The 24,951-nt window shown below is 59.1% G+C and overlaps 1 protein-coding gene across 4 annotated transcripts; it reads left to right on the forward strand.

The window, feature by feature from the left end:
- Positions 1 to 116: 116 nt before the first annotated feature.
- DEAF1 (DEAF1 transcription factor) lies at positions 117 to 24,648 on the forward strand. 4 transcript variants are annotated; one of them, XM_023240263.2, is made up of 12 exons: positions 117 to 760; positions 2,979 to 3,076; positions 5,135 to 5,264; positions 5,532 to 5,678; positions 6,208 to 6,347; positions 6,861 to 6,926; positions 9,709 to 9,835; positions 10,820 to 10,948; positions 11,406 to 11,534; positions 13,025 to 13,272; positions 20,361 to 20,450; positions 24,227 to 24,648. In XM_023240263.2, exons 1-12 carry the CDS (start codon positions 472 to 474, stop codon positions 24,329 to 24,331), a joined length of 1,698 nt encoding a protein of 565 aa, XP_023096031.1. In that variant the 5' UTR covers positions 117 to 471; the 3' UTR covers positions 24,332 to 24,648. The 4 variants fall into 4 exon arrangements, with proteins under 4 accessions (XP_023096031.1, XP_044895684.1, XP_023096032.1 ...); XM_045039750.1 differs by lacking the exon at positions 117 to 760 and adding an exon at positions 1,614 to 1,634; XM_045039749.1 differs by lacking the exon at positions 20,361 to 20,450.
- Positions 24,649 to 24,951: the final 303 nt, after the last annotated feature.

Consider the following 24,951-nt stretch of genomic DNA (forward strand, 5'->3'; position numbering starts at 1 on the left):
AAAGGTTCTCCTGGCCCGGCCGCGCTGCGTCGGAGGCCGGCGAGATTCTGCCCCACAGTCGGCGACCCTGTTGCGGGGGACGAAGGGTGGCGCGGCCTCCCAGGCGCTGAGGAGGGGTTAGCGCAGAGCCGTTCGGAAGCCCTCGTACAGCCTCGGACCAGTTCGGGCAGCCTCGGCTCCGCACTTCGGGCCGCTTCGGCCCTCCTCGGTTCCGGACTCTCGGCCGTCGGCGGAGCTCGACTGGGCCGCTTCGTGCCGGTTCGGCCCCTGTTCGGGCAGCCTCGGCTCGGCGGCGCAAGAGGCTTCGGGCAGGCTCGGCTCGGCTCGGCTGGCAGCTTCGGGCGGCCTCGGCCCGGCTCGGCTCGGCTCGGCCCGGCTCGGGCGGCCCTCCTCGCGCTGCGCGCTTCGGGCTCCGTCCCGGCCTTCGGGCGGCCCCGGCTGGCGCCTTCGGGCGGGCTCGGCGGAGTCCGGATGGAGGACTCGGACTCGGCCGCCAAGCAGCTGGGCCTGGCCGAGGCAGCGGCGGTGGCGGCCGCGGCCGCTGTTGCGGCGGCGGCCGCGGCCGCGGCAGGAGGCGAGGCGGAGGAGCCGGTGCTCAGCAGGGACGAGGACTCGGAGGAGGACGGGGACTCGGAGGCAGAGCGCGAGACTCGGCGGGTGACGGCCGTGGCGGTGATGGCCGCCGAGTCCGGGCACATGGACATGGGTGCCGAGGCCCTGCCGGGTCCCGACGAGGCCGCCGCGGCCGCAGCCTTCGCAGGCAAGTGCCGCCCGCCCGCGCACACGCAGCCCATGCACCTGTCCGCACCTGACCCACGCGCGCCGGCCCCAGACACAAACCCGTGCACCTGTGTGCACCTGCCCCGCACACACCGCACACAAGCAGCCCACGCCAGCCCCGCGCCCACCGCCCGCTGCACGCGCCCTGGGGACCATCCTGCCCCCTTCTCTCCGAGCATATGCCTCTCGCACGCCTCACACCTACCTCGTGTGCCCTGCCATTCCTGCACGCCCTGCCCCATGTGACCAGCCTGACCCTGCCCAGTGTGCACACTTCCCTGAACATGCTTCCCGAACCCGTTTACCTTGTGCAAGCCCCGTTCCTTCCTGCAGAGCACCCTGCGCTTCTTCCAGAACCTTCTCAGCACCTGCCTCTTGCCCTGCTTGTCTTCTCTGTCTGTCCCTGGTGCTGGTGACAAGGGGGCTGGGAAGATTAGGGGAGTGGGGATCAGACATGGATCCTGCCCTGGAGCAGCCTGAGGTTGGGTGTGTCTGGTCACTTGGAATCCTAAGGTCCAGTTCAGGGGTGACCTGAGAGCTGGGGAGCAAGGCAGTGCTCACCCAGCTTGGGAGGCCCTGCAGCCTTTGGGAGCAGAGGTCGGCATCATGCTTTGACTCCTTAGATTCCCCTCCTGGTCCGTCCCTGGCCCCCCACATCCCATCTCCTTTATGGATCCTCCCTTCCCCCTACCATTCCCGGCAAGCTCCTTTCCCAGGGGAAAACTGGCCCATGGTTTTGTTTCTTGCCACACAGAACATTCTCGTTCTCAAGTGTCATGACCCGTGGAGCCTCAGACTGTGCCCCAAAGCCTCCTTTAGGAGTAGTGCCTTCCCAGATCGCCATCCCAAAGAAGGTAGAGACTTTCCCAAGTGTTGTATCCCTTCCCAGCTGGGAGCTCCCTAGCTGAGTGTGGGGACCCAGAAGTGCATCCTTGAGTTACTGCCGGCACGGCACGTGTTGTCAGGCACTTTCCCCTAAGGAGCCAGCAGCCTGTGTCCTGGTGGTCTTGTCACTCCGGTGTTTATCCAGCCCTAAGCAGCTGTAGGCGGGGGGACTTGGCCTGCTGCCCCAGAGCTGCTGGCCTGTGTGTGGTCTGTCTGGGGTCCTCACAAAAGAAGGAAGAAGGCTTTGTGGCTATTAGAGTATTCGGTTCTCATCGCTAAACTCTGCTTTGATGTTGGGACTTTGGACCATGCAGTTTTCTTCAGTTGTTTTTTTTTTTTTTTTTTTTTTTCTTTTTGCCTATGTTTTCTGGATGCAGAAAAGAAACATGATATAGTTCGTCACGGCATCAGAGAAATGTATTGGCGTTGCATGTTTTTATCTGCAGAATTTGATAGTTGTGTTTTTGCATACATGGAAGCATTAAAACTTTTTTAAGTTGCTGAGGTTAGATACCTTCCGGGTGCAGGTAACTCGGCAGGTTGTGTCTCCTCTCTGGGGCTCACTCTTCTCGGGCCTGATAGCTGCTTGGCCTGAGCGTGCGTTCAGACAGGGACGTAGGCTGTGGTCTGCTGGAGGAGCAGACAAGGGGAACAGCTATTTTCAGTGCAGTTTGGTGGGCGCTGGGTTAGTGGAATATGCAGGACTCTTTCCACCAGTATTTTGTGAGCATTTCCCAAGTCAGAGACTGCCCTATTCATGGGCCATTCTAGAATGCTGTGTGACAGAGGGGACCGCCTGCCCAGCCAAGGAGCTGGCAGGAAAGCCTCTCCGTGGGCAGTGAATGAGAGAGGGGTCCAGGAGGAGGCAGGAGAGACCTGAGCCCTGGCCTGTGCTGACCTTCGAGAGGGTGCCAGCAAGGGAGGGAGCTCTGTAGGTGACACTGCCTGAGCCTGGCCACAGGATGGTCACTGGACTCCTGGAAACTTGGTGTATGGTTTTATGCTAAAGGGAACCAGAAGCCCAGGGGCAGTTTGGCAGAGCCTGCCGCCAGCTCAGTGGGAGCGTGGCGGGGGCGGGTTTTCACTGTGAATAAAAGGCTCTAGTGGGCTGGAGAGCTGCCTCTTTCTTTTCTTTTTCTAAGGCCCAGATTGCTTAGACTGTGGTCCAGAAATGTGGAGTGAGCACTTTGTGTAAGAATGTTGGGAGTCCCGTGGTTGGAAGTGCAGATACCTGTTTGGGAAATGCTGTTTTGGGGCCCTGGTGGGAGGCCCTTGGCTCTGATGGTGTGCTGAATCAGGCTTCTGTGTTGCAGAGGTGACCACTGTGACCGTGGCCAACGTGGGCGCCTCTGCAGACAACGTCTTCACCACGTCGGTGGCAAATGCCGCCTCACTCTCGGGACACGTCCTGGTAAGCCGCTCCGCGAGCGCTTTTCCCAGACCCCAGAGTGTGACCTCCTTGACCCCGGTTCCCCCAGAGGCCCTGCCCAGGGCTGTGTGGGCGCCAGGAGGAGTGTGCTGTGATCTCCCATCCTTGCCCGACAACCACAGAACGGGGGGCTCTCCTGGAGCTTTGCCAGAACTGTCAGTTACCGTTTCTCTTTATTTTAGCCTCAGTCACACACCTAGGACTCTACACACCTGCAAGCAAAGCTGCTATCATTGGAATGGCAGCAAACAGCAGACTCACCCTCTTAATTTTAGTAGCAGAGTACAGACCTGAGAAACTTGCTTTATTTCTTAGGGTGTCAGCATGCGTACAAGCTGATAGCCAGCCGACAATTTCATGCCTCCAACGGATCTCTCCTTCCCAGAAGCAGATTCTGGCTTGTCCTCTTTTCTAGAAGGGGCTGGAGCCAGAGGGTCAGGGAACCAGGGCACAGCCTGGACCGTGCCTCTTGGACATGGTCCTTGCAGCGGGCTCTGAGGACAGGGAGGCCCGGAGACGAAACTGACAAGGGGGGGGGGGCTCAAATATATGTGTATTCCATTGGCTTTAATAAGGAAAATACTTTGGGGCATCTGGGTGGCTCAGTTGGTTATGTGTCCAACTTCCGCTCAGGTCATGGTCTCACGGTTCATGGGTTTGAGCCCCATGTCGGGCTCTGTGCTGACAGCTTAGAGCCTGGAGCCTGCTTCCGATTTTGTGTCTCCCTCTCTCTCTGCCCCTCCCCTGCTCAGTTTCTCTCTCTCTCTCTCTCTCTCTCTCTCTCTCTCTCAAAAATGAACAAACATTTAAAAAATAATAAGGAAAATACTTTGTGATTCGTAAATCAACACAGAACATTCCCTCTTTTCAGTAGAGAGTTGCGTGTCTTTAGTGATTCAGACACGAGCAGTGCAACACCCTTACTGAGGCCCTGACCCTCTGGGTGATGAGCCCCGGCTCTGGGTGCGTGTGCAGGTGTGCGCATGCTCATGGGTGGGGGTCCCTCAGCTCCACAAGGAGGTGTACTCACCCCCCTGATGGATTTTCAGATTTTAGGAAATGTCTTCTCACTTTGCCTTCATTGCTTCCATGCTCTGACCATGCAAGTGTTAGAACGTCTCAGAATGGTGGGTGTGAGCAGGCTGCTTAGAGTGTCGTCCACCCCAGGACTCTCTGGGCAAGGCCTTGAGTTTGCCAGAGACCTGAGCGATGTGCACCCAGGGACAGCGGGGTCGGTCTCTCCTCCAGCAAGGACAGGGAAGGGCGTCTGGCTCACGCAGGGATGGGGGAGGAGGGTGGGGGGGTAGGGCTGCTTGAAGGGCAGGGCCAGGCTGCCCCAGAGGAAGTAGGTGCTGTCACGATAGCACCCGGCCACTGTGGACAGGTGTGTGAGCAGTGCGGTTGGGGAGGCCCTGGCGTCTGGTGGCCATCAGTAGAGCTGTGTGTGGGACATGAGCATGAGAAGAGAGTCCTGCCCCAGACCTTGGCTGTGCCTGTGGACTTGGTCCCTCAGAACCCTCCCTCAAGACCTGTGAACTTGCAGGAGCTGCTCAGGTGGACGTGAGGGCTCTTTCTGTTTCCAGGCCTTGTGTGTGGGACACATTTGTTTTTTTTAACTTTGGTAAGTGACTGAGCATTTGTTCAGAGCCACCCAGACATGGCAGTGTCTCTTCTTGTTCTTGGCTCTGTGTCTAAGTCTTTTTTTTATTTTCTAATTTTTTTAATGTTTATTTTTGAGAGACGGGGTGGGGAGGACACAATCTGAAGCAGGCTCCAGGCTCTGAGCTGTAGCGCAGAGCCCGATGTGGGGCTTGAACCCATGAACTGGGAGATCATGACCTGAGCCGAAGTCAGACGCCTAACCGACTGAGCCACCCGGGCGCCCGTGTTTAGGTCTTTTACTGGCATCTTGAAAGAGTCCACGGAGGCACGGTCGGCGCCCTTGTCGGTGACGGTCAGCGAGGCCCATGTCCCGTCGCACCGAGTGGCAGGCCCTGCAGCTGTTTGTCTGGGAGACTCACAGAACGTTCTTTCCTCCAGTCTGGCAGGACAGCCCTGCAGATCGGGGACAGCCTGAATACAGAGAAGGCCACGCTGATTGTTGTGCACACGGATGGGAGCATCGTGGAGACGGCGGGGCTGAAGGGGCCAGCTGCACCTCTCACTCCAGGTGCCAGCACACCTGGGCGCTTGTGGAGTTCATGCTGGGGGCAACCTGTTTATTTTTGTGGTGAATTTGTAATATAAATGTTCCTGTTTAAGTAGAGAAAGTGGGGTTTTACGAGCCGAGAAAGAGCTGCCTGGTGCTGCTAAGTCGGGGTGGTCTGTGGGCAGCCGGACGACCCGCCGTTATAAGCCAGTCGGTGTGGTTGTACTTGCCTGGTTATCTTGGGTGCGTCCGGCGTCTCTTACTCGCAAAACGCTTCCTTTGCCCAAGGCCCTCAGTGCCCTCCGACTCCTGCAGCTCCCGGCCAGGAGCGAGGCGGAACCAAATATAACTGGGACCCCTCGGTGTACGACAGCGAGCTGCCCGTGCGCTGCCGGAACATCAGCGGCACGCTGTTCAAGAGCAGGCTCGGCTCAGGTGAGGCGCCCGTCCCCTCGCGGCCCCACAGCGCACACGTGTGGGCCAGGCCTGTCCCCTCGCGGCCCCACAGCGCCCGTCCCCTTGCGGCCCCACACACGTGTGGACCGTGCCGGGGTGGACGTGGCTCACAGCCCCGGGCACTAGAGCTGGGGCCGTGGAGAGGTTTGGGGCGTGGTGGGGGCTCAGTGAGAAGACGCAGCAACCCATGGAGGGGGGAAAGCGGGGGAAGAGGAGTTCCCACAGGGAAAGTTCCCAGGGTAGGGCAGGTGGCAGGAGGTCATCGTGAGACCAGGGTGAGCTTGCGGTGGCCGTGGACAGTGGGGCGGGGAGGTGCGGTGGGCCTGCGAGTGTGGATTCGTGGCGGGGGCTTGCCTGCTGCGGGCCGACCGTGGGGGCGGGGGGGGGGGGGGGCTCACGCAGGCCCAGCAGGGGGGCTGTGGCGTTTGCGGCCCATCTGAGGAAGAGCCGGCCGAGGCCACTGGGGGCGGGCGGTACGGCCACTTGCTGGTCCTTCGTGTCACTTCAGGCGGCCGGGGCCGATGCATCAAGCAGGGGGAGAACTGGTACAGCCCGACTGAGTTCGAAGCCATGGCCGGAAGAGCCAGCAGTAAGGACTGGAAGAGGAGCATCCGCTACGCGGGCAGGCCGCTTCAGTGCCTCATTCAGGTGTGTGCGCGCCGTCCCCCCGCAGCTACGGCGGGGGGTCCCCACGGCGGCCCCGGGGCGTGGCCGGCATGTGCGGTCAGACAGAGGCCGCCTGGCCGTGTGGTCCCGGGCAGGCGACCTCGCCTGGTGTCCTGGTGTTTCACGCATTCGGTGCCTACGGTGCTTGCCAGGAGTGCCCGAGGCAACACCGTAGCTTCCCCTGGAGGCGCGTGACCTTTCCCAGACGCTGACCACCCCCCCCACCCCGGTTTACCCGTCGTGAGAGGGGCGGGCTTCTCACTGCTGTTTGCAGGTAGCGCTTTGCGTGTTGGTCAAGAAATAACGCTCGTAGAGTCTCCACCTCCCAGAAGGGACTCGGTGGACCCTGCCGCCGATAACCGCCTTGTACGACAGGGAAGTGCGAGGAAGAGGCGTTTCTGGAAGCGACGGGGTTTTGTGTTTATGAGCGACAGACACGCCGTAGAGCTGCCAAAAGGCGACTTTCTCACGTACCGTGTCTTCTCTGAATTTCAGGACGGGATCTTAAATCCTCACGCTGCCTCATGCACCTGTGCCGCCTGCTGTGACGACATGACCCTGGTGAGCGGCCGGGGGGGTCACCTGGTGGGGCCGGGGTGCGCGTGGGCGGGCAGGGCCGCCGCGATGACCCCACGCCCTGCTTTGCACACGGCTCTGGCGCCCCTGCGGCCGATCCAGGGGCTGTCACGTTTCTCTCTCAAACTCTGCGTCTCTGGCGTCGCTCTGATGCTGCAGGTGGCGCAGGCGGGGAACTTGCTCCAGTATCACCATCTTAACCCCAAAACTGAGCCCACAGTGTTCTTTACGGTCGTGGGGAGTACGTGTGTGCGGTCTTCTATCCTGTGTTTTTTAACGTTATGTCCTGAAAGTACTACGTTGAAATCATGAGGGGCTTTTAAGGTCTTTTGAAACATTTCTATGTTCTCAACTGACAGTTTCAAAAAGAACGAACGTTTTCATTGATTTTAACCTTTGTGGCCGTGTAGCTTTCAAAAACGTGAGAGTAACGTGTAGTGTCTGAATGTCTTCGTTTGGTTTCAGCCTTCCTTACTGTTAAGTTCTATTTTCAGATGTTTTCAAGTGAACTAGAAAGCTGTTTAACGAGATATCCCGGTTTTATTTCGATGAGCTATCTGGTTAATTTTTAGAAGATTTGAAAGGAGATGTAATTGGAGAGACCTGTCACAGTCTTGGGTGGAAAATGAAATATCCTAAAATCGTCTAGTTCGTGTATGGATTAAATATTCTTGTGGAGTGAACAATGGGATATTTTTGTGAAAATGAAGTAGCTTTAAAGTTCACTTGGAGAAACTACCGGGGAGAGCACTCCGAGATCTCGTAGGGGGAAGAGAGTAGGAGGGAATCGTCCCGTTAGGGAGTTTAGAAAACTTGCGAGCACTCTTTGCAGTTGCCGCAGAACGTGGAGACAGGTGTAAACAGGACACGTGCGGGATGCGTGTGCGACCCACCTAGACCTGGCTGTGGAAAGAAACGCGGGAAGCCCTGAGCCGAGGCGGCGTGGCCGGGGTTGGAGGCCCAGGGAGGGCTCGGGCGCTGCCCTCACGGTCTGCAGGCTCCACATGGTTCCTCGGAATCCCTGCGGGGCTCTGTGGAGCTTTAAACAAGCTGGTTTTATAGTCGGTAAGAAAGCAAAGAAGCAGGACGGCCAGAGCAATTTGGAGGAAAAGACTGAAGTCGGAGGGGTCCCGGCCCTTGAGGACCTTTCCCACTGCTGTTGTGACGGAGACGTGCGCGTCGGCAGGGCGAGGGGTCGGCGGGGCCGCGGGTGCGCTTGCACACGAGGGTGTCGGCTGCGTGGCGGTGGGGACAGCTGCACTCGGCGTAGAAATGCTTCTCGGCCCCAACCTGGCATTTCATGTGCAGATGAATTCAAAATGGATCACAGATCCAAATTTGTCCAAAACACAAAACCCACGTTTTGGGAAGAAAACACAGGGGAGAACTTCGTGGCCTAGGGCTCCCTCCGCCTACTGGGACATCTCCAGCCCTGGTTCTGAGTCGCAGAAACTAAATTCTGGGCAGGTGTGGCCAAGAGACTGGGGGCTCCTTCCCTCACCAGCCTCCTCTCTGAGGGCAGAGGCCACCCCCAGGAGTGGCAGGGCAGGAAGAAAGTGCCACCAGCGTCCTCCCCCCAGCTCTAGAGCCTCGCCACGTGGACTCGAGCCCTGGAGAGGTGGCTGGTCGGCAGTGAGAGCAACCCGCTAAACCGGAGAAGCAGGGAAGGTGGCAGCTAAGAAGCATCCGTCTGGGATAAGAACAGACCTCAAAGATTTGCCTCAAGAACTCCCCGTGAAGGTGCCCTAATGCAGTTGGATCTGCCCCCAGGCCTCGGAGCCGTGAGCAGTCTGCTGGGGGACAGCGCAGCCCCTGCTGGGTGTGACACCCTCCCTGCTGCCTGGGGACAGCCAGGTTGCTGACCTGATCAGCAGCAGGAACCCTGGAGAGAAGGAGTCCGTCTCAGTGTTGCTACAGTACATCACTAAAGCGTCCGTCTTTCGACAAAACGTTGTAAGACTTGCAAAGAAACGGGACGCGAGAGCCACACAGAAGAAAATGGCCGGCAGGCACGACCCAGGGCTTCCGAGGACCCCCTTTATGCTCACAGAGCGGAGGGCGCCATGTGCTCGGGTGGCCTCGGGGGACCGCAGCCGGGGCAGGGCTGCGACCCCAGAGACTGGCCTCCCCTCCTGCCTGAGGCTGGACAGCCAGGTGGCAGGTGCAGGGCTGGCTTCTGCCGTTGCTACTCCTCTCGTTTGTTCCCAAAGCCTCTTCAGTCCTGCTGGAATGTTCTGTCCCATGGGGCAGAGACTCTCCTTTACCGGGTCCTTCTCTGTTTTCTGTCTTCTAGCAGTCCCTGGGAATCCTGTGTGTTGACGAACGTTATCTTGGTTTTTTTTTTGTTTTTTTTTTTTTTTTTCAACGTTTATTTATTTTTGGGACAGAGAGAGACAGAGCATGAACGGGGGAGGGGCAGAGAGAGAGGGAGACACAGAATCGGAAGCAGGCTCCAGGCTCCGAGCCATCAGCCCAGAGCCCGACGCGGGGCTCGAACCCACGGACTGCGAGATCGTGACCTGGCTGAAGTCGGACGCTTAACCGACTGCGCCACCCAGGCGCCCCCATTATCTTGTTTTTAAACGCTGCTCTTCGTGTATTTTTTTAGAAAGAATCTTTTCTGTCCCTCAGGGACCTTCGGGCCTGCAGAGAGGTCGGGCCTCTGCAGCTTCCCGCCCGCGGTCCTGCTGTGTCCCCTCCCCTCCGTGTGGGCAGAGATGGGCGCGGGGACAGCGCTGGCCCCGTCTCACTGCGCCTCTCCCCGCAGAGCGGCCCAGTCAGGCTCTTCGTCCCCTACAAAAGGCGCAAGAAGGAGAATGAGCCGCCTGCGACCCCCGTGAAGAAGGAGCCCCCCAAGAACATCACGCTGCTTCCCGCCACCGCCGCCACCGCCTGTGAGTTTGAACGAGGTGGAGGCACGGCCCCTCCAACCCCTGGGGCTCCCTTGTTCTGTGGGGGCCGCCCTGGGGGGGTTTTCCTCATCTCCGTGGACTCCCTGTCGTGCCCCCGGCAGGTGTTTCCTAATGGAACTAACCAGGAGCCGTGCCTTCTGGGAGGGGGCATCCGCAGGAACACCTTTGCTCAGCCCCCATGTCCAGACGCCTCACACGGTTGTCTCGGAGCGGGGACCAGGTGGACGGAGGGAAACCCTGGCTGTGTGTGAACCAGAGTGGGGCGAGGCAGGGACGAGACAGGTGTCTGCAGCCAGCGCCTCTGCCCGAGGCTGTGAACAAGCATCTACAGAGAGCGGTCCCCCCACCCCTCGCCCCCGCCCCTGCCCTCCCACCCCCGCGCTCTCTCTTTGTGGTTCCTGCGGCCAAGGGGATGGGACAGCAGAAGGGCTGTGGGGACAAGTCTGCTCTCGTCTTCAACCTCTGGGAATCTTTTTTTATTTTAATTTTTTTTTTAACATTTATTTTTGAGAGAGACAGAGTGCAAGTGGGGGAGGGATAGAGAGGGAGACACAGAATCCGAAGCAGGCTCCAGGCTCTGAGCTGTCAGCACACAGCCTGACGTGGGGTCACACTCGTGAACCGTGAGATCGCGACCTGAGCCGAAGTCAGACGCTCAACTGACTGAGCCAGCCGGGTGCCCCAACCTCTGGGAACGTCTTTCTTAATTCCAGCCACAAAGGAGTCTCGCGGTTACTTCCGACTTTATGTTTTGTTTTCCAACAAGGCAGCTCGTGCCTCTGTTGCCGGTTCAGATGTGAGCAGGGTGTCCTAGAGAGCCCGCCGCCTTGGCCCTGGTTCCCATCAGAGGTGCAGGGTCCCTGGTCTTCTCCAGCCCCTGCAGAGGCGCCTGGGGCACGTGCCGTGTCCAGGCTTTGGCCTGCGCCGTGGTCAAGCCGGTGGTGAAAAGCATTTCTGCTTTTCTAGTCACCGTGACCCCCTCAGGACAGATCACTACCTCGGGCGCACTGACCTTTGACCGGGCGTCCACCGTGGAGGCCACCGCCGTCATCTCAGAGAGCCCGGCCCGGGGCGATGTCTTCGCGGGAGCCACGGGTGAGTTGTCCTTGGCACCTGCCCTGTGGGCCACGCGCGTCACCCCTGTTAACCTGGGGCTTGGAGCAGCCTGGAGCAGGGGCGTCGGGTTGGCGTGTGCGGGCGGGCGCCGGGCAGGCGTGCGGGTCTATCAGTTGCGGCAGAAAATGCCCATGGTTTGCCGACTCCTGCCGTGGACCGGCTGCGAGGCGGAGACTCCTGAGGCCACGTGTGCCTGTAGATGTTCCACTAGCCACGTCCAGAAAGCGGAAAGAAAGTGGAGATTAACGTTTAACATCGTACTTCACCCGGTAGATCCCGGATACTAGCAATTCAAACAATTCATCGCGTTTCTGGGGCTCAGAAGCTACCTCCTTGGACGGTGCAGCTGGAGACACGTCGAGATTTAAAATCTGTGCAGCCCCAGCCAGGCCCCAGCCGGGTCCCAAGGCTGTCTTGTCCCTCTCGTCCCCGACAGTGCAAGAGGCAGGCGTGCAGCCCCCGTGCAGAGTCGGCCACCCGGAGCCGCACTACCCAGGGTATCAGGACAGCTGCCAGATCGCACCCTTCCCGGAAGCAGCACTGCCAACGTCTCATCCCAAAATAGGTGGGTGCGAGAGACGTCCGGCACCCGCCGACTCTGGCCTTGGGGTTTCTGACGGAGTAGGTTTCGTGTGGGTTCTTTCCCGTCGCTGCGCCGGATCGGGGCCTGCGTTTGTGAACGCACTTGGGTGGTCCGCACGGACCTGAGACGACGCCAGGCCCTTGCAGAGGGAGGCTGTGAGTTCTGGCGTGTTCCCTGGGGCGGCGCGGGGCTCGGTACGGGCGGAAGCGGAAGTGCAGGTGTTTGCCTCGCTCCCGGTCTGACACGGGACGGCCTCGCACCGCATACGCTTGGCGGCTTTGGTCCTTCACTTAATCACACAGCCGGGGCACGTCCCCGTCAGTACGCTTCGTTGAAAGGGAGCTTCCGAAACCAGCTGGCGGGCGTTTGTGCGTTTCTCGTTTCTGCCGTTCTAGATGACGCGGCGACAGAAACGTGTAGTTTTATAGACGCGCCACCCTCCTTCCGTTCTCGCAGGCTTGCTCACCATGTGTGCCTCCCCCTCCCCACCCCCTGCACGGGCCCGTCGGGGCGTCTGTCCCGGGAGGCTGGATGCGAGACCGTTAGCGCTCAGCCAGGGGCATGCTCGCCGCACTCGGGTGTCCCTGCCCGCGGGCCGCGCGGCGCACAGAGGCGGGGACGTCCACGCACGTGTGTTCCGCTCTGGCCCCGTCCAGACCACAGGGACCACAGGGTCCCTCCTGGTTTCCTCCTCTCCACCTTTGTAACGCTGTCCTCCCCCTGTGACACCTGAGTTCCGTGACCCTTAATTAGGACCCCGTGTGTGGCCGTGGATGGCCGGGGAGGACTTGACGGGATGCGTCGCGGTCGGAGCCGCTGCCTCAGGCTGTCCTTGTCCCCTTGCTGTCCGGGTGGCCCCCCTGCACGGGGCACATTTTGTTGTGGTCCGGGTCATCCGTGAGCGCCTGGCTTTCAGCCCTGTACGTCCGTGGTTGGGCCTTCGTGTGTGCTTTCTGGTGCTGGCACTGGGGGCTTTCAAGTGTGGTGCTGTGACTGGAAGAATGTCTCCCCATCTTCTGGGGCAGTTTACAGGGAGGCCGTGTGGTGTGTGGTATTTATGTCTGTCCCTTGCCCCCACGCTTTCCGAGTTTTTTTTTTTAAGCAGTTCGTTCGTTCATTATTTCTGTTTCTTTCTTTCTTTCTTTCTTTCTTTCTTTCTTTCTTTCTTTCTTTCTTTCTTTCCTTCTTTTCTCTTTTTTTTTTTGGTAAATTTTAGAGAGAATGCAAGCAGGGAGAGGGAAGGAGAAAGAGAGTCCCAAGCAGGTTGTCTCTCAGCGCAGAACCTGATGTGGGGCTTGATCCTGTGAACCCTGAGTCATGACCTGAGCCAAAACCGAGAGCCAGATGCCCAACCAACCAAGCCACCCAGGCGCCTCCACTTTCCAACATTGGATTAGAAGTTTTAACAGAGACCGCTTTGAAGGGAGGAGACACATTAATTTCTTGTTTTATTTGCATTCCGAATATTCTAGTGTTGACCTCCCTGCCGGCCTTGGCCGTCCCACCCTCCACCCCCACCAAAGCCGTCTCCCCCTCGGTGGTCAGCGGGCTGGAGATGTCGGAGCCTCGGAACTGGCTGTACCTGGAAGAGATGGTCAACTCCCTGCTCAGCACGGCCCAGCAACTGAAGACACTGTTCGAACAAGCCAAGCAGGCCAGCTCCTACAGAGAAGCCGCCGCGGCCCAGGCCAGAGTCCAGGCGGACGCAGATCGCAAGGAGGTAACGTTGGCGCAGGCAGATGCTGGGGGAGGTGACGTTGGTGCACGCAGATGCCGGGGGAGGTGATGCCGGTGCAGGCAGATGCCGGGGTCTGCGGCCACCTGCCCCCCCGCCTTCCGCTGGCTCCGGGGGCGGCCGTCCCCTACCTTCCTGGAAGACCACCGCTAGAGAATCGTTTACAAATGAAGCCTTTCTCACAGATAACTGAATGCTGTTGGTGGGAAGATATTTGTGCTTTTGTTTTTAATTTTTTTTAAGTTTATTTATTTTTGAGAGAGAGCACAAGGGGGGAGGGGCAGAGAGAGAGGGAGACACAGAATCCGAAGCAGGCTCCAGGCTCTGAGCTGTCAGCACAGAGCCCGACGTGGGGCTCAAACTCATGAACTACAGATCATGACCTGAGCTGAAGTCAGAAGCTTAACCGACTGAGCCCCCCAGGCGCCCCTGTGCTTTAATAAATAAAATCAGCTTATTTCAAAAGGGACAAAATGTTCTACACACCAGCCATAGTTTTTGGACACTCACCTGTCACGGGCATTATTTATACTTTCAGATTATTGTCACGTGGTGAAAACGTGCCTTGTGTTCTGTTGAGTTTGGAGATGCGTCCCTTGGGGTGTTTGGCAGGCGTGCGTCTCCCCCATTACCAGCTGGAAGCTTCCACGTCTGAGCTCCTCCACCTGCACCTCCATGCCTGATGGAGGCCGCCTCCGTGTTGTTTCACTTCCAGCTTCCGGCAGGTTCTTCCGAAGGAGGATCCCGGGCGTCCGGGTTCACGGAGCACAGCCGGGGGACATTCTCTCAGTTCGTCACTGCAGCCCCTGCGGCTTTTTGTGCGCGGCCTGGAGGTTGCTTAGGGCCAGTCTCCCAGGTGTCGGTGGGCGCAGGCCACCAGGGTCACCAGGGTCGGAGCAGCACCAGCCGAGGCGTGTGCGCGGCAGGCGTGGTGCACTCGGAGGCGTCCTGCGGGAGGTGGGGGTGGGGGGCACACCAGCGATGTGTTCTTAACGGGAGCTTTCTCCGTTACAGTAAATGTGGACTGTGGCTTGTAAACAAAAGTCAGATTGGTTTTTTTCCCTATCATATCTATAATATGAACATTTCTGTTAGTTTATTCCCATTTTTTATAAATCAGAGGGAAGAAGAGCTTTGCAGGTTCTCAATTTTCTATACGACTTAACGTGTGATTAACGTTTTTCCAAGGAAGAAAAATGTTGCTTCTTCTGAAGAAGGAGATAAATTAAAAAACCTTTTTTAAAGAATTTTTTTTTCAACGTTTATTTATTTATTTTTGGGACAGAGAGAGACAGAGCATGAACGGGGGAGGGGCAGAGAGAGAGGGAGACACAGAATCGGAAACAGGCTCCAGGCTCTGAGCCATCAGCCCAGAGCCCGACGCGGGGCTCGAACTCACGGACCGCGAGATCGTGACCTGGCTGAAGTCGGACGCTTAACCGACTGCGCCACCCAGGCGCCCCTAAAAAACCTTTTTTAAAAGCTAGAGTTCCAAACTAATACATAATCAGTGATGAATTTTATAGGAAAGAGAAAAGCAGAAAAAAAGGTCTTAATCTCTTTACCCAAAGATAATGCTTGCTGGGTTCTCCAGTGTTTGAGAATTCTAGGTTTCTTGGCATCACTGGATTCTGACAGAGTCTTGTTTCCGTGACAGGATCTGTAGCTTCAGTCTCTGAGACTGATGTCCCACCCCCGCGTGCGCGGGCTGATGTCACAGGCTGGTGTCCCACCCCCGCGTGCGCGGTGCTGGTGCGCTCACCCGTGCTGGCTGGCCTTGGCCGTGCTCCTCAGCCCCGCTTGCGCCTCCGGTGCCGCATTTTCTGTCCTTTGTTTTTGTGGAGACGCCCGTGTGTCACCTTTCCTTTCGGAAGCACATCCTGAGTGACCTCGTCTTCTGGTGGTCACCAGCACCTTGATGCTAGCCCGTCCTCGTCGTGCGTTGTGCCGCCGGGATTCTCGATCTCTTACACGCCCTGCGTTTCTCTCTGGCTGTGTCGAGGACTGTTCTGTCTCTGCCTTTGGTGTTTGGCAGTTTGGCTGTGATGCACCTGAGTGTGGTTGTCGTTGTATTTAAATTTGGTGGGATTGCTGATGATGTCAGGGCGCCGGGGTGCGCGAAGGCACGCGGAGGCTGGATGACTCTCTCAAGGAAGAAGTGAGGGCTCACAGCTCCGTGGAAACAGGACGCACAGGACACACGCGTGCCACGCGGCAGCAGACTGGGCCACGGGGGGAAGCATGTGGGTGGGTCGGGAGATGGGGGGCGGGTGTGGACAGTGGCTTCTGCGGGAAGGAACGCACACAGCAGGGTGAGCCCGCTGTGCCTGGTTGTTGGGGCCTGACCTCGGGTGACCTGGGCAGGTGCAGGGTGGGGTGTGGGAGACCACGGAGGAGGGCGTGGGGGTGTGGCCTCGGGAAGACACGGTTCAGTGTCTCCAGGGACGGGCTCACCCTGCGAGGGGCGGACCTCCCGCATCAGCAAGGCCCCAGGCCAGACCGGTCAGGGCAACAGGACACCGTATACGAGAGGGCAGGATTAGCTCGAACCTTGGTTTTGATTCAGTTTGATTCAGTCACTGTTTCTAGAACTGTTTTTAATGCCCGGTCTCTTTGTCTGCTCCCTTCCAGTTACATGTGTACGTTGACTGCTTGGCGTGGCGTGTAGGTCGTGAGACTCTGGCCACACCGGTCGGTGTGAAGTGGGGTCTCACGTGGCTCGGATTCGCTTTTCCTCCCTGACCGACGCCGCCGAGCTCCGTGCCAGGGGCTGCTGGACACTCGTGTGTCTGCTTTGGGGCAGTGTCTCCTCAGACCGTTTGCCCATTTTTTTTGTTTTTATTTTTATTTATTTACCTTTTTTTGAGAGAGAGAGCGTGAGTGCACACACACTCGCGAGGAGGGGCAGAAAGAGGGACATAGAGAATCTTAAAGAGGGTTCCACGCTGAGACACGGGGCTCGATCCCGTGACCCTAGGATCATGACCGGAGCCGAAATCAAGAGTCGGACAGTCAACTGACTGAGCCACCCAGGCGCCCTTTTTGTCTGTTGTCAATTTGGTGATTTGTGTTTCCTTAGAAAAAGCACTTTAAAAAAACCCCTGTTGTCGCACAAGTTAAGGTTGTTCGCCGGTCGCCTGTTCAGTGGCAGGTTCCGTTTGAGTCACTGAACGGGTGTTGCCGATACCTTCCCCCCAGAATTAAGAGGGATCTGAGGGGTGAAGGGAGGCTGTGGGGACCGCCCCCACCATGTCCCGTGGCCCAGGCCCTGTGCCGGGAAGCCGCCAGCTGTGGGCTTGTCCGTCCTTCTGTCCAGCAGCGTCCCTCTGGGGAGGAAGCCTGTCTCTGCACAGCTGTCCTGGAGCATCTAAGGAACGAAAAGGAAGGAATGTCTGCGTCTTGCTGGTTCAGATCGGATGCAGAAGCATAAACTGGAAAACAGCAGTTTGTGTTCTTACCTAGATGATGGCCGAATTGTGGGTTCTCAGCCAGGGACCTGGTGGGGGCCCCAGCCCTAGTGGCTGGCAGAGGGCGGCTCTGCGCTTCGGAGCCTGGGGACCCCGTCGTGCTCCGCCTGTGCCCTGTGCAGCTCTCCCCCCGTGTCCTGCCCTGTGAACGCAGGGCTCCCATCAGACAGAAGGGCCAGCTGGGCAGAAAGCTCAGCTTTGCGCTCCTGACAGTGGAGCCCTGCTCCCTGGGTAGCCTGGTGAGGTCACGTGCACTGGCAGACCCGGGCTCCACACGGGGACGACGGGTCTGGCTTGTGTGGCTCTCTGATGGCCACAGCTGGACTCTGGGCCCTTGGATTTCGAAATGAGGGGCCCTCACATCTGCCTGAACTGTGGAGGGCCCTCTCTCCGGGGACTTCACAGGGTCGGGAGGGGTTAGAAGGGCGGGAAGGCCCCCACTCGAGCAGCGTGTGAGGAGACCCAGAGCACTCCCAGCCTCGGGAAGCGGCCCTCGGGGCCAGGGGGTGCGGCGTCCCCTCGGGGCAGAGCCCCATTGAGGGGGGGCTTTCTGTCTTGGGACTTGGTGTGGCGGGCACGTTTGGCATCAGCCGGGGTGAAAGCCCATTTCCCTTTGCAGAGCCCCTCCCTGCGGAGAGCAGGAGAAGTTTCTGTGCCCTCAAAGGTTTGTTATTTGCAAGCGGTCCTCCTGTTTGATTGCAGTGTGGGGACCCATTCGCCACCGCAGAGGCGGATGCTGGTAGCACCGTCCCAGCGTGTCCCCCGAGTGCTAGGGGGACCAGGGGGACAAAATGCGACCTGGGAAGGCCATGGGAGTCAGGAAGAGGTGGGTCCGCTGGCCTCGTGATCTCTGCAAGTGAGGAGAAGCCAGGTGTTTGCAGCAGAGGGAGGAGGCCTCGCACTTCCCCGCGTGGACGTTTTATTTGGAATTTAAACAGAAGATCAAGTCTAGGCCGGCTGAGACCATTCAGGGTGTTTTTCCAGTTGTCATCATGAGCCGTTTGCGTTTGTGTGTACTTAGCTCGCCAGAGGTTAACCTGGGCCAAGAGCGGATGCCCTTCCCTGCCCAGGGCACAGCATCCTGTCTCCCTCACCCAGGGCACGGTGTCCGGCATCTGGCTGGGGGCGCCACGGGGGCTCCTCCCGGCCAGCGGTGGCCTCCCCACTGCTCTTCTGTGCTTAGTCAAGAGGTGCGTGTAACCTGGCATCCAAGTGCACCAGCGGAAGTGGAACGCCTGGGGTGTGGTCGTCAGCTGGCCAGGGGCTGGAGTCAGGGTGGGGCAAGGTCACAGGGTCTGGTCCGTGGGGCCTCTTCCTGACTTCGGACCCCACATGGGCCCAGGGTGCTCTCTGGTGTCTGTCTTTGTAGGGCACTAACCCCATGATAGGGGCCCCACCCCCGCAACCTGATGTGAACCTAGAGGCCCCAACGCCCAGACGCTCAGCGTGCGCATTTTGGGGGCATGTCACAGGCAGGGTGCAGACTGAGAGGTTTGTTCTCTGTAAAAGTGTCTTTTCCCTTTGCACACTGAGTCACCGAGCTTGTCCACCCTGGGGTGGGGGTGGGGCTGTCCTCCTCCTGCATGGGGGCGTGGGGAGTCTGGGTGTGTTTTTGGAATTCTGCTTTGGGGATTTGTCTTTTATCCGTTTGTCTGACTTGGGATGGGTGTGTTTCCACATGTTTCACACTCCAGGTTATACTCTAGGCCTTACTTTGCTCTCATGTGGGCACCTCTGCCCCTTGGGAGCTCGCCTCTGGCTCCTGTGTCCCTCTGGCGGCCTCCCCTCAGTGCACTTGCTGGTGGGCACTTCGTTCCTTCCTGGCATCTCCTGCCCTGGGCCCGGGACCAGCCGTTTCTCCGGGAGCCACGGCTCCTTCCCTGGAGGATGGTCCTGGGAGCCACGTTCTGGGGCTGGCGTGCTCCTTGTCACTCTGGGCCTCTCGGCCGACAGTCGGAGCCACGTGTGCAAATGACCCGTGTGTACAGACGGCTCTCGGGTTTCTGCACCTGTCTGTCGGTATCCGGACCTTGAGCGGACACCGGTTCATGCTGGCGTGTCTCACTCTCGTCCAGACCACAGAGTTACTTTTGGTAAAAAAAATAATTTTCTCGGGGGTGCCTGGGTAGCTCAGTGGGTTAAGCGTCTGACTCTGGATTTTGGCTCAGATCGTGATCTCACAGTTTGTGGGATCAAGCCCCACATTGGGCTCTGCACTGATAGCACGGAGCCTGCTTAGGACTCTCTCTCTCTGCCCTTCCCCTGGCTCATGTGCTCGCTCTCTCTGTCTCTCTCTTAAAATAAATAAATAAACTTAAAACAATGTTTCCCAGAGTGCCCTGGGAAGGCCCAGGAACCAAAGGCACGTACACGTGGTAGAGGAACCACCCCATTCGGTCTCTTCGTTCTGACGTTTTGATTCAGGTCACAGGGTCACTGCACCCCATCAACACTGCTGGGTGCTGGGAGCGCAAATACGGGAAGCCCAGGTGAGCGCGTGCTGTCTGGCCCTCAGGGCCAGATGTCCCAGGAGAGGATTCAGACCCCTGCTTCCTCCTCCGGCGTACAGCCCCGAGGGCGAGGGTGGTGAGGAAGGCTCACCCAGCACAGGAGCCCGGTGCGTGCAGGCACCATCCTGGTGAGCCCCGTGCACCACAGCCTCTTGTCTGTGGGGTTCCAGCGCCGCCTTCCCCCCCCCCCCCCAACTGCTCCGCTTCCTCTCGGCGTGAAGCCTTCCCTCTCTCCAGGCTAATTTCTGTATGAGGCCACAGACTGTCTCGTGTCTAAGCATCGGGTCTCGTAAAGCAGAGGCAGGGGCGCCAAGTGAGCGCCTCGGATTCCAGCTGGCGCTCCTATTCCTGGCAGTGACCGAGCACACTCCGGGGGGCTTATGAGTGGGAAAACGTGAGAGTGCCAGATGTAATAATGTCCAGCAAGGAAGGAAGCAGAAGTTCAAATAGGACCCAGACGCGGCTCGCCAGGTTGTGCGCATCCTCGCAGAGCCCGGACTCTTCCGTAAAGAGTCCGACTTAACTGCGTGTGGTTCCACCCTGGCCCGCTGACCCTTCCTCGCAGGCCCTCGCCGCGGTCAGGCCTGCACAGACCCCCTGCCATCTGGCCGGCACAGACCCCGTGCTACACCCTGTGCCTGGCGTAGCCCCCTGCTTTGGCGGGGGTGGGGGTGGTTGGTGGTCACAGCTGCCCGGTGCCCGCATTGCAACGGGCGGGTCTCTTACCGTGAGCCATTCTCAGCGAGTTCAGGGAAGAGCTGTACTTGTGGAATTTCGGGGGAAGGGGCACAAAGTGTGCACTTCTGTGAAGCCACAGAGACCGGCTGGGCTGGTGGCTGGGGTGCGGGCTGTGGACACGCAGCAGCCGGTGACGTGGTCCGGGTGGCTCAGGAAGAGGCTGGTCATTCCCGGGTTCGGACTTGGCTGCTTCCTTGGCAGAGACGAGCCTTCCCAGCCTCTGGAGACATTCCTGTGCCCCCGCGGCCGCTCCTCTCCCCGGGTGAGCGCAGACCCTTTTAGGTGAAGACAGGGAGCTGGTTCTTGGGGTGACTGGGAGGCGTCCCCGCGACACTGACGCCCGTGTCCCTTCTTGCAGCAGTCTTGTGTGAACTGTGGCCGCGAGGCCCTGAGCGAGTGCACCGGCTGCCACAAAGTCAACTACTGCTCGACCTTCTGCCAGCGCAAGGTGCGTGCCTAATCCCGCCTGGGTGCCCCCTGCCGTCCTGATCTCATGCGCATGCCCCCTGCTGCCCCATCCCCTAGCACGCCCCCGCCCCCCCACTGCTGTCCGGTCCCCAAGTGTGCACCACCTGCCTCCCAGTCCCCGCGCATGTGCCCCCCCGCCACACTGTCCCCACGCACGTGCCCCCCTGCCGCCCCATGCACATGCCCTCTGCACTGCCACCGCCTACCCGCTAGGAGAGGCAGCTGCACTGGCTCCCTCCCTCGCCCACCGCAGCACAGTCCGCCCATTAGTCCTGTCTGCCCGGCCTCAGTCTCCTGCAAGTGTCCGCAGGACCAAAGCCCTGAAGAAGCCACACACCTTGAGTGCAGTGGCCCGAGGCCTTCATGGTCAGGCATTTGCGGCCTGGGCAAGCAGCTGTTCCCGTGTGTGTGTGTGTGTGTGTGTGTGTGTGTGTGTGTGTCTCCCCTGTCGGCCGCTGTTTTCTGGAGTCGCTGGTGCTAGCTGGTTCAGGTGTCCTTAATTTCTCCCACCCACACTCAGCAAGGCTGTCACTGTCTCTTCTTGGTGTTGATTTGAAACTTAGCAGAGTTAAGAAGGGCAGTGTATTTCATGGATAAATAGTGGCTAATGGAGCTCTTAGCGTGGCCCCCGTGCTGCCTTAAGAGGTAGCTGTGTGCCTGCCGACACCACTGTCCCCGCCAGGTGGCTTTCTGGAGCCTCTGTCGCCAGCATTTCTGGAGCAGGAATAGCAGATGGCAGACGGAGGTGGGTGGGGACAATGGTCAGGGCCGAGTGCACATCGAGTTCCAGCGGGTCTGCAGATGCCTGAGCGCTCCCCACAGTGCCATGGGGGGAAGGGCATGTGCGCACATCCCGCGGCCCCGGGAGAGTGCGCGAGAGCATCTTGCAGTCAAGTGCTAGGTGGCCTGTAGGTGTGTCTGTGGGCAGGACCTGCCTCCCACGCGTGCTGGTAGCCCGGAGCCCGTCGGTCCCTCCACCCGCAATTGGTAGAGTTTTGGGGACCGGAAGTCTGCACTTCCCCTGTAGGTGTCAGCACCGAGGAGGGGGCATCGGGCTTGTTAGATCCTCGGGGCAGCAGCCTGTGCCCGGGGCTGCGGAGGAGGAGCGGGCAGGAGCGGGCACGTGGGGTGGCCACGGCCGGTGGCGGGCCCCAGGCTGGTGCTGCCATGTGGCCAACCTTGGGCCTCGCTTTCTGCATCTTCCTTGAACCGGAACGATCACACGGACGGTTCGTGGGTTTGCTTCCCGATGGAATCGCTTCAGATGAGATTTTGTCTGAACTGCAGCCTGGGGCTGTGTGCTTGTGAAGCAGGCAGGCTAAACTTTAGGTATAATTTTGTGGACGAAGACTCCCTTTTTCCCTGGATTGTGTTAACTTTGTTCTCCTTTGATGTGTCTTATTGATAAAGACATGCTTTGGTTTTATTTCTGTAAATTGATACAAAATGAATCTCAAAATCCGTAGTTCTCATGTTGGACCCAAAATGAACAGCGGGTGGGGGGTGTGAAGACAGAGGCCTGGGCTCCTCGTGGTGACCGGGAAAAGCTGATGTGACGGCCAGCAGTCCCCCGTCCGGAACGGCTCCCTCGATCCCTCCTGCGAACACGTGGGCGGGAGGTCAGCACTGCGGGGTGACAAGGGCCATGACCTGGTAGGTTTTAACTCGCAGATGTGGTCTCCGTTCCGCATCTCGTCTGCCGTGTGTGCACGGACTCCACGACATGGGCCCGTTTTCAGGGTACGACCTGGTGATCGTTAGTACTTGTAGCGCCAACATCCCAGTTCGGTCGTGGAACGGTCCACCACCCCTGAAGGACCCCGTGGGCCCCTCCCCAGCCTCTGAGAAGCACGAGTCTACTTCCTGTCCTCGTGTGTTTGCCTCCTCTGGGCACGTCACGTGGCGAGTGCTGTGATGTGTGGTCTCGGGCACCTGGCTCCTCGCGCTGGCGCATTTTCGCGGCTTCCGCTCCAAGGCATGAGCCCGGGCTTTGCCCCTTTTCTCCTGTTCCCTCTGGCCATCACCAGGAGTGCCGCTCTCTCCGAGTTTGTGAGTTCGCGCCCCTTCCTAGGTGGGCGTGTCCTCCCCTGCCCGGGCTGGGACCTCGGCGTGGGCTCGCGGGGTCGTGCAGGCAGTTTGTGTTTGGCTTTGCCGAGAAAGTTCCAGACCGCTTTTCCAAGTGGCTGCGGGGGCTACCCCTCCCCCGCCAGCACGTGGCGTGGTCCAGCAGCCGCAGCTGTCCACCAGCTGTCCACCAGGTGCTAACTGGCATTCCTGTAACGACCAGTCATTTGGGCACCTTCGCATTCACTTAGCGGGTAGTCGTGTGTCTCTTTTGGGGAAACGTCTGTTCAGACCTTTTGCCCCCGTTTGAATTGGGTCATTTCAGTAAGAGTATAGAGGGTTCTGTGCACGCTCTGGACACGGGCCTCCATCAGATACGTGATTTGCCAGGATTTCCAGCCTGTGACTTGTCTGTTTAATTTCCTAGTAGCAGGTTTGCAGGGCAAAAGTTTCTAATGTTGGTGAAGTCCAGTGTATCAAAAAAGTTTTTCATGGAGATCACACTGTGGGTGTTGTGTCTCAGAACTTGTGCCGGCCTCCTGTTTTCCCCTAAAACACTGTCGTGTTTGCACCACGCCGCCTTTCGAGCTCACAGTCACGTGCGGTGTGATGCCATGGCCCGGGCCGGCCCGTGCAGTTGTACACATTTTGTGCGTTCCCACAGTTTGTGGGTGATTCCCGGGGAGGCTTCTGTTCTTGGGATATAATTATTTTACTGCGAGAACAGGGCAGGCTTGTTGTAGAAAACCTAGGAAACGTAGGACAGCACGGAGACGACCAGCCGGAACCCTGCCGTCCTGGGCAGCACCCCACTCGTACTTGCTTTTGCCCAGCGTGTTTGTGTTTGTTCCTATCGCGTCGTTTCTTTTCTTTCTTTCTTTTTTTAATGTTTCTTTATTTCTGAGGGGGTGGGGCACGAGCGGGAGAGGGGCAGAGAAAGAGAGACACACAGAATCCGAAGCAGGGTCCAGGCTCCGAGCCGTCAGCATAGAGCCCGACACGGGGCTCGAACTCGCGAAATGTGAGATCGTGACCTGAGCCGAAGTCAGACGCTTAACCGCGTGAGCCACCCAGGCACCCCCCACCCCATCACGTCATTTCTTGACCAAGCCCTAGGCTCACCTCCAGTCGAGGGTTACGTCTGTTTCGACTAACACGGCCCTCATTTGTCCAGCCCCCGGATCCTCGTCCAGAGCCCCAGTCTGGGCTGAGAGGTGGCTTCTCACTGCCTGCAGACGGGCTCCAGCCTTGCCTGAGCTCAGCCCCCTCTCCCCCTGCCAACAGCCCGACAGCATCTGCCCTGACCGGGGACTTGGTGGGCTCCCCCTCACGAGGAGGTGGTATCTTGCTCAGCACACCTGCCCTGTCCCCCGTCTTCTCGTGGGCCACAGCCACTGAACCCTTCTGTGGACATGAGGCCGGCCCCAGCTTTGTTTTTTCGTTTTTGCCGGTATAAATAACACCGTGGGCGACGGCACCGGGTACAAATATTTCTTTGCAGGTATGACTTTCTTTTCTCTGTATCTCAGGCGACAGAGGGATCAGAGTGCAGGTGGGCCTCACGGTGTCGGTGTCCTCGGGGCTCACCCCGGTTGTTTGCCATCTGAGCCGGCGCCTCCCACGTGGGGGTGGGCTTCGGGCCCTGCTCCCCAGGTCACACTCAGGTCACGTGGGGCGTGCCCTTCCTTTCAGGACTGGAAGGACCACCAGCACGTGTGTGGCCAGTCGGCGGCTGTCACCGTCCAGGCGGACGAAGTCCACGTCACTGACAGCGTGATGGAGAAAGTCACCGTGTAAGGGTCCCTGGGTCCCCTCTCCACGGTGCCGCCGGGCTGCCGCAGGTCGGGGACTCCGGAGGATGCTGAGGAGGTGAAAACGCTTGCTGGTCAAGTTGTTAACAGACTCTAAGTGACCTGCGCCCTTGGAAATGAGCCCCTGCTGCCCAGAAGCCCTGAGGGAGGTCGGGGCAGCGGCTGGACGCCGGCCCCGGGCCCTTGGCGCCTTCTCTCGGTGCTCTTTTTATCCCCTGGTCTTCCCCACGGGTGTGTCGTGTGCCGTAACACGCGTGTACATAACGTGTCTGTCAATAAAGCGGACGTCTCTGCCCCACCGGACGGGTGACTCCAGCTCCAACTTCCCAGATGCCCCGGAGGTGGGGGGGGCCTCAGCTTTGTGTTTCCTGACGCGCAGCCCGGAGGCCACAACTCCCAAGTGTGTGGACCAGCGAGTGGGTGGTGGCACTGTCCCCGGCGGCCGTTGGCTACCCGCCTGCTGGGAGCCGCAGGCCCCGTCTCTGAGGTGATACGGCCCAGACTCGCTGCCTGATGGCCGCCGCCACACGGCCTTCCTTCTCTCTAGCATGAGGTTATACCCCGAGAACCCCGACCACCCAGAGGCCAGGCCAGCCCTGCGTCTTT

This window comes from Felis catus, chromosome D1 (genome assembly GCF_018350175.1).
Source record: "Felis catus isolate Fca126 chromosome D1, F.catus_Fca126_mat1.0, whole genome shotgun sequence".
Lineage (NCBI taxonomy): Eukaryota > Metazoa > Chordata > Mammalia > Carnivora > Felidae > Felis > Felis catus.